The sequence below is a fragment of the Tupaia chinensis genome, unplaced genomic scaffold, assembly GCF_000334495.1.
Source record: "Tupaia chinensis unplaced genomic scaffold, TupChi_1.0 Scaffold000113_1, whole genome shotgun sequence".
In the NCBI taxonomy this organism is placed as follows: Eukaryota; Metazoa; Chordata; class Mammalia; order Scandentia; family Tupaiidae; genus Tupaia; species Tupaia belangeri.
This window is the reverse complement of record NW_006159577.1, coordinates 4,374,295-4,382,266: the sequence shown is the minus strand read 5'-3', so window position 1 is coordinate 4,382,266 and position 7,972 is coordinate 4,374,295. Positions and strand designations below refer to the sequence as shown.

Genomic DNA, 7,972 nt, shown 5'->3' with positions numbered 1-7,972 from the left:
GAAAGAGACAAGTCACAAGCTCAGTGGCCCTAAGGTAGAAGACATTTGGGTATTTGAGGGTTACATACATCAGAATAGCTATAGGAAGGTACCCAAGGAAATGCAGCAGGAGAGGAGGTTGAAGAGGTAAACAGCACCTATATTTTAAAAGTCAGAGTAAACAATCTCGATTAATTCTAAGTAGGATGGGAAGCAGTCAGGGGGCTTTACACAGGGAAGGCTGAGGGCTAGTCACCCTCTGAACTCTTTCTCATTGCAGTGTGGAGAACGGATTGTAGCACAGCAGGAAGATCTAAGGTGTTGAGGTGAGATAATGGTGGCAAATAAAGTACAGATTTCCATCTTTTTTTAAACTCTTCTTTCCATGGTTTCCACAATCTCCAACTCTCATAATTCTCATAACTCTACCTATACACCAATTCTAACACTAAACTTATATTTGTAAACCTTGTGATATTTACAAGTTCTTTACTAGCATTATTTACTCTAAATTTTCCCATCAATCCTGTCATCTTTTCAGTATATCATTTAGATTTTATACATGAGAATCCATCTTTGAAAAACTATCAGTCAACTTGCCAAGGGATGCATAACTAATAAATAACAGGATAAAAACCTGGCACTGGCCTGTGGCCTGGTGGCTGAAGTGGCTATATTCTACCTGACCAACCACACAGTGGAGTCCTGGACCTGGCAGAGCTTGTGGGCACATGTATACGCCTGCCCAAAATACCAAAAGAAGGGAGAGATGGAGAAGGAATTACTGCATGATCATGCCCCACACAGGATGTCTTCTCCTTTGTCTCCACCTCTACCCTCCACCTCCGGCAACCACACACTCCTGGGCAAATTTTTAAAAAAGAATCAGAACCTGAAGTTACTTAGCCTGCCATCAAATCTCTCCTTGCAACACTATCCTTCTGTTGTTTTCAACTTTTCTGTGTCATTTTTCCTCTCCTTATACCCTTGCCCAACGTAGCTTCTCTCCAAGGGTCTTTCTTCCCTGCTTCAGTCTCTCGCTTCACCAAGCTTCCTGTAGCTACTGTGGGTTCACCTCTCAACCTCCCTTCCACACAATGAAATTCTATCTCCCACAATTCTGTTACTAAATGCTTGCCACTAACTTCAAGGTAATGTCTTCTTCACAGCTAAAATTCAGTATTTCCAAAATTAAACTCCTTTTTTTCTCAATATTATCCTCCTTTGGATCCATGTATATTCCTTAAAAAAACCTTGAATTCACATTCAATTCTATTTTTCTCCTATATCAATATTAAGTTAGTTGTCAAGTCTCAAGTCTCAATGGCCCCACTGTTTTAACATTTTACAATCTAGCATTAAGTTACCTTGTCCCATTTTAGACCATCATTAACTCTCATCTAGACAAGGGAAATCACATGTAGCTAGTCCCCTTCTTATAATCGCATTTTCTTCTGATTCACCTTGTATATAACAATGGCTTAAAATTTCTTAAAACCTAAGTCTGCAAACTTGAAATAGCATTCAAATATCTCTAGGGATGTCCCCATAGTGCAGTTGTTAAGCGCTGTGTAGAAAGAGCCAGATATCACATAGCAGCCTACAGTTCAAATCCTAGATCTGGTAACTTAAAAAAAATACCAGGTGCATATGTGCATATGTCCAAGATCTTGAAATGGAGGGGGTGGGGGCCAATAGATGGTATGGTGGTTGGTGGATGCTGGACTCCCACATGGCTGACTGAGATTTGAGTCCCGGTCCTGGCAGCTTGCTTTCTCACTTCCTCTCTCTCTCTCTCTGTCTCTCTTACTTTCATTCTCTCACTCTGCCCCTCTCTGGTCAAATTAAAAAGAAGTGAATAAATAAAGTTAAATAAAATAATAGAAATTTTTAAAAAAAGAAAAAAAGAAATGGAAGGGATAGAGGAATGGAAGAAAAAGGATTGTGGTGTGACCAGGTGCTACTGGAAGTGTTCTCTCTCTCTCTTGCTCTTTCAATCTCTAATGCATACACCCATACATTCTGGCACTAAAACAAAGAAATGTGGGACCAGCAGATAGCATAATGGTTATGTCACTGGACTCCCACATAGTCAATGATGATTCAAGTCCTGGATCCAGAGGCTTAAAGCACGTCAGGAAATCCCAAGAGAAGAATGGAGGAGAAAGGATTGAGGTGTGGCCATCCCCCCAGAGATGATTTCTTGCTTTCTGTCTGTTTCTCTCTGTCTCTCTGGCAAGCACACGTACCCTATACCAAAAATCTCTCCCAAAAAAAGGAAAGAAAGGGGGAACCAGCAGTTAGCGAAATGGCTATGTCACTGGATTCCCACATAGTCGACCGTGGTTCGCGTCCCAGACCCGGTGGCTTAGAACTCACGCCGGGCGCATGTGCGTGTGTGCCCAAGATCCCGAGAGGAGAATGGAGGAGAAGGGATTGCGATGTGACCATCCCCCCTGAGGGGAGATTTCTCGCTTTCTGTCTCTATGTCTCTCTCTGTCTGTCTGGCAAGCGCATGCGCCCTATAGCAAAAACCTCTCAAAAAAAAAAAAAAAAAGTAAGGAAGGAAAGGAAGGAAAAAGAGCTCCCTCTGATCTACCTCAAATCTACATTAAACTTCTCTTATATATCTTCATTCTAGAGAAATGAACTTCTATTCATTTCAGGCTGTCTCCTATCCCTCTTGCATTGAAGATTTATCCACATTATTTTCTTTCTTTCTTTTTTAAAGAATTATTTATTGGGCCAGCAGATGGCATAGTGATTATGTCACTGAACTCCCACATGGCCAACCCCAGTTCAATCCTGGACCCAGTAGCTTGAAACTCATGCCAGGTGCATGTGCATGCATGCCCAAGATCTCAGGAGAAAAGGGGATTGTGGCGTGGCCATCCCCCAGAGAAGTGATTTCTCACTTTTCTTCTCATTGTCTCTGTCTCTCTATCTCTAGAAAGCACACGTGCCCTAAGGCAAACCCCCCAAAAAAACTATTTAATTTTATTTGCTAGTATTATTATTATTTTGGTTTGTTTGTTTTTTGACTAGAGAGAAGAAAAGTGGGAAAGCAAGCCACCAGTCCAAAACTCAAACCATGGTAAGGCCATGTGGCAGTCCTACAACCACCCCACCTGCAGGCCCATATCCATACTATTTTCTTTCTCTGGAATGCCCTGTCTCCAAATTTACTTGCTTAATTCCACCTTTCTTCTTTAAAGACCTAGATAAAATGCCACTTCCTTTAGTAAGCCTTTCCTAATCTACCCCTTCATTCTTGATTTACATGCTCTAGGCGATAAAGATAACTAAGGACAGGTTCTAGACTAACTGACCATCTCTGTACTATCAAAAGTACTCAGACCAGTGTCTTGTTCAATTATAAGGCACTCAATAAATACTTTCTGAATGAGTAAATGAATTAGTGGAAAACCGTGAAACTACAGTCAAAACATTTTGTAAGAGGGTAAATGAAATGCTATTTTTATAAAAATAAAGGAAGAGGGGCCGGCAGGTGGTGTGGTGGATAGGGGCGCTGGATTCCCACATGGCCAACCCTGGTTCGAGTCCTGGACCTGGTGGCTTGCTTTCTCGCTTTCCCTTTCTCTCTCTCTCTCTCTCTGATAAAATTAAAAAATAACAGTAACAAGTGGAATTAAATACATAATTCTAAAAAAGAAAAAGAAAGAAAGAAAATACATAAAGAACTTTCTAAAAAGTTTAAAGAGGGGCTAGCAAATGGTATAGCAGTTACATCAATGGACTCCCACATGGCCAACCACAGTAGGATGAGTCCCAGACTTTGTGGCTTGAAAATCACACAGGGCACATGTGTATGTGTGCCCACGATCCCAGGAGGTGAAGGGACTGCAACATGGCCATCCCCCTAGGGGGTGGTTTCCTACTTTCCCTCTCACTGTCTCTCTCTCTCCTCCCCTCCATCCCATAAGCACACGTGTCCTAACACAAAAATCTTTTTAAAAAAGGTTCAGGGACCAGCAGTTGGTGTAATGGCTATGTTGCTGGACTCCCATGTAATCGACCGCTGTTTGAGTCCCGGACCCGGTGGCTTAAACTCATGCTGGGCACATTGTGCATGTGTACCCAAGATCTCGAGAGGAGAATGGAGGAAAAGAGACTGCAGCGTGGCCATCCCCCTTGTGGGGTAATTTCTCACTTTTTCTCTGTCTCTGTCTTTCTGGTGAGTACACACGCACCCTATAGCAAAAACCTCTCCAAAAAAAAAGTTCAAAGAAAAAATTTAAGGCACTACATGTCCTTACAAAATGCCATTGTTTTGAAACGTTAATGGTACCTAAAAGGAAATCCAGTTCTACTTACCTGCTGCTGAAATCTAACCATGTCCATCAATTGCTGAGCGCCTGGTGATAACTTTGACCCCATGGACTCCATTATGGTTTGAACCCTGTCTAGGTCTATCCTTGATCCTGGAACAGGGAAGCTTGTTGATGGATTTGCTGAAATCGGTCTCATGTGAACCACAACTTTACTGAAGAACATACACTGCTTTTCACCAAAGGAGAGCAACTATTACAATACAAAAGTTCAAGAAAATAATGATATTAAGCAATAATCACTATTTCAGGCTATGTCTTCGTGTTAACTAGCAAGAGTATTCAGGAAGCAAGCATAAACTTTAAATATGTTTTCATTTTTAAGTTTTCCCTAAAATATTAATGGTTAGAATTTCCAATTTATTATGAGGCTCAAAAGAACAATGTATATAAAACAATATTATTTCAAACTAAAAAAATTAGCTAATACACAAAAGTAGGTAAAATATAGTTTTTATTTCCTAAAATAATTTAAAATAAACTATACCGGGGACCAGCAGGTGCACAGTAGTTAAGGTGCACCATGCTCCATATGGCTGACCACAGTTCGGGTCCTGGACCTGGTGGCTTGCTTTCTCACTGTCCCTCTCTCTCTCTGTATCTCTCCGGTCAAATTAAAAATAAAAATGAATGAGTAAATAAAATTAAATAAATAATTCTTTATAATAAATAAATAAATAAATAAATGCCAATCTGAAACCTTAATACATTGCAGCTCGCTATAATATTCTTTAATACAAAATAGGCTGTTTAGGGATGGCCCTGTTGCCTAGTTGTTAAGGAAGCTGGATCCCACATAGCCAGCTATGGTTTGAATCCCAGCCCCAGCAGCTTGAAAGGCACATTGGGCAAGTGTATGTACATGTCCAAAATCCCAATAAGATAAAGAAATGAAGGGATTATGACACTCCACTGGAAGGTTCTGTCTGTCTGTCTCTCTCTCGTCTTTCTTTGGTGAGTGTAGGTACCATCTGGCAATTAAAAAAGAAAGTTGTTCAGACTCTCATGCAAAGAGTTTACTGAAATCCTAACTATAAGTCAGCCATTTACAATTATTAAGTCCACTCAGAGTGGCATAGGTGTTAAGCCTCTGCTCGGCAGTTCTGAAGCCCAATGGAAGACCATGATTTGGATACCAGGAAAATCTGAAACACAGTTGGCACAGGCAGTGTGGGAGATTACAGTGTGACAGAATCCTATTAAGGGTGCCTGGATGCCAGTTTCTCTCTCTCTCTTGTGCACATGGAAAAAATAAAATATCTAAACTTTAAAAAGAAAAAGAATTAAAAGGAAAAATCAAGATGATCTCATATAAGCCACTAATTTACATGTAAAAAAGATTAAGTCAGGGCTGATTTTCTAGCTTATAAAAAAATTTCCCAGTTGGTAAAACTAAGACTTGGAATGTATCAATAGCTCTTCTGACTTTTATAGCAGTGATCTTTCCAGTGCTTTATACTGCCTCATTTCATCCACGTTTCTGAACTATAAGACATTTCACATTTGGTATAGACAATGGAGTAACAAAGTAGAAAGGGAACAGGATTGAGAATTAGATGAAACGAGCTCAATTATAATTCTGCTATTTATAGCCTGTACAATCCTGTCTGAATACCAAAACTTGTATCAGAAGTAAAATGAGAGAGGATAATAGCAAGGGTTTGGTATGGTTGTTCTAATTATGTATCAAATTTGTTGTAGCTACCACTGGATAAGTGGCTCAAAACTGCACATTAGCAACTTGTTTTTTTCTTTAATTGACCATGTGCTTGGGAGGTGGAGAGAAGGGAGGGAAAACAAGAAAGAGAGATAAAGCACCCCCCAACAAGGCATGATCACTCTGCCTTTTCCCTCCATTTCGCCTTCCTGTCATAATTTTGGGCACACATACAGATATGCCTGGCATGTTTTTCAGGCCACCATGATGGGATCCAGCTTCCAATGCACTGTGCTTAACCACTGTAATAGAGCCAGCCTAGTAAGCATGTTTTTAGCTTTCATATACTATGGCTCCAGGATAAGCTTTAGTAGGCTTAGGACTTCCCTAAATTAAATGACTCATTTCCACTGAATAGTTAAAATAAAACAAAAAGCCCTCCTCTTCAGAGAAATACACAGAACCCTACGAAATAAGAGGCCACAAGTTAAACAAGATACATGATTTAAGAACTCTGAGGGAGGCACCAAAAAGATATGACTATTCTCAACATTTGACACCTCACTAAATTTACATTCAACCTTCCAATCTCCCTATTATCCCTCCAGCTTTTCAATTTTCACAGCCTTTCTCACCATCAAAAAAAAGTATGACTTTATTCACTGCTTATTATGTCTCATACTACTAGAAGACAAGCAATGTGAGAGCAGTCATTCCAATGTATCTATCTTACTGCTGCTGGTTCCTAAACGCCTAGTTTGAACATGGGCTACTGGGGTGTATGGGCCTAATACTTAATGCAGAGACAGTAGAGACCTTGATTTTTTGTTTTATGTTTACGAAGAATTAAAATGTGGATGAATAAAAAGGATAGTAAAACAGAGTTAACTGAAAGGTAACAACAGCTCTCAGGCAGCAAGGACCAGAACGTAGGCTGTTAATCTGGGCTTCTCATTGGGATTTTTATCTTAGCCAGGAAGGACTTGTTTACATTTTGTCTCCACAGGGGTCACATGTTTGGTATGTCGTTTTACACATTTAGGGATCTGTATATGTAGAGAACTTTTGGTAAATGATTGTTTAAATTGTTGCTTAAGAGCTTTAGGTTTTAGAGACCATTATCTAGCGGTCAATGTTTGTTTGACTTTTTGAGTTTTGGGCCCTAAAACTATTACCTAGGCTTTAGAACGTAGTGGGGACACAGGAAAGTGTTCCCAGGTTAATTAACGGGGTCCCTGCTGTAAGCCATTTTTTATGATCAAGCTATTTTTAGTGTACACTTGACTATTGTGCCTTTATCTTAGGGTCTTATGCCCTGATAACCAGTTTTTTAGGGTTTTATCTCCTCTCAGTACACTATCTGAAATCAGGCATTCGAATACTTGTTGAATAAATTTAAATAAAATGTTATTTCAGTTCATTTGGAAGTTATTAATATAAACTATCTAAAACAATGTCTTAGAGGGATCAGCAGTTAGCGTAATGGCTATGTCACTGGACTCCCATGTAGTTGACTGCAGTTCAAGTCCCGGACCCGGTGGCTGGCTTAAACTCACGCTGGGCGCCTGTGCATGCATGCCCAGGATCCTGAGAGGAGAATGGAGAAGAAGATTGTGGCATGGTCATCCCCCCAGGGGGTGATTTCTTGCTTTCTATCACTCTGTCTCTCTCTTTCTGGTGAACACATGCACCCTATAGCAAAAAAAAAACTCTGGGAAAAAAAAAAAAGTCTTAGAATAATCTATAAGTCTACTTGCCTGCTATAAAAATCACTTATTTTTTCTTCTTTATTCTAAAAATAAATCTCATAACCCTGTATGAAATAATGTTCAGACAAAAAGAATATAATGATTTTTCTTTTTCATTCCCCTAATTTACCCATGAGATAAATGAAAGAGATGAAGAGATTTACTCAAAGTCACTCAGGGGTCAGCGACCAAGCTGAAGTAACATTTTGGGCTGATTTCCAACTCAGTACCCTTTCCCT

The 7,972-nt window shown here is 39.9% G+C and overlaps 1 protein-coding gene across 2 annotated transcripts in view; it reads right to left on the bottom strand.

Moving 5' to 3' along the window:
• The window catches only part of LOC102476821 (uncharacterized protein C10orf88), a 26,178-nt gene that overhangs the window by 14,793 nt on the left and 3,413 nt on the right, over nt 1–7,972 (bottom strand). For both annotated transcript variants that reach the window (XM_014586089.1, XM_006143930.3), the window contains exon 4: nt 4,315–4,521. In XM_014586089.1, the coding sequence (XP_014441575.1) occupies nt 4,315–4,521 (207 nt within the window). The remainder of the gene's footprint in view (nt 1–4,314; nt 4,522–7,972) is intronic.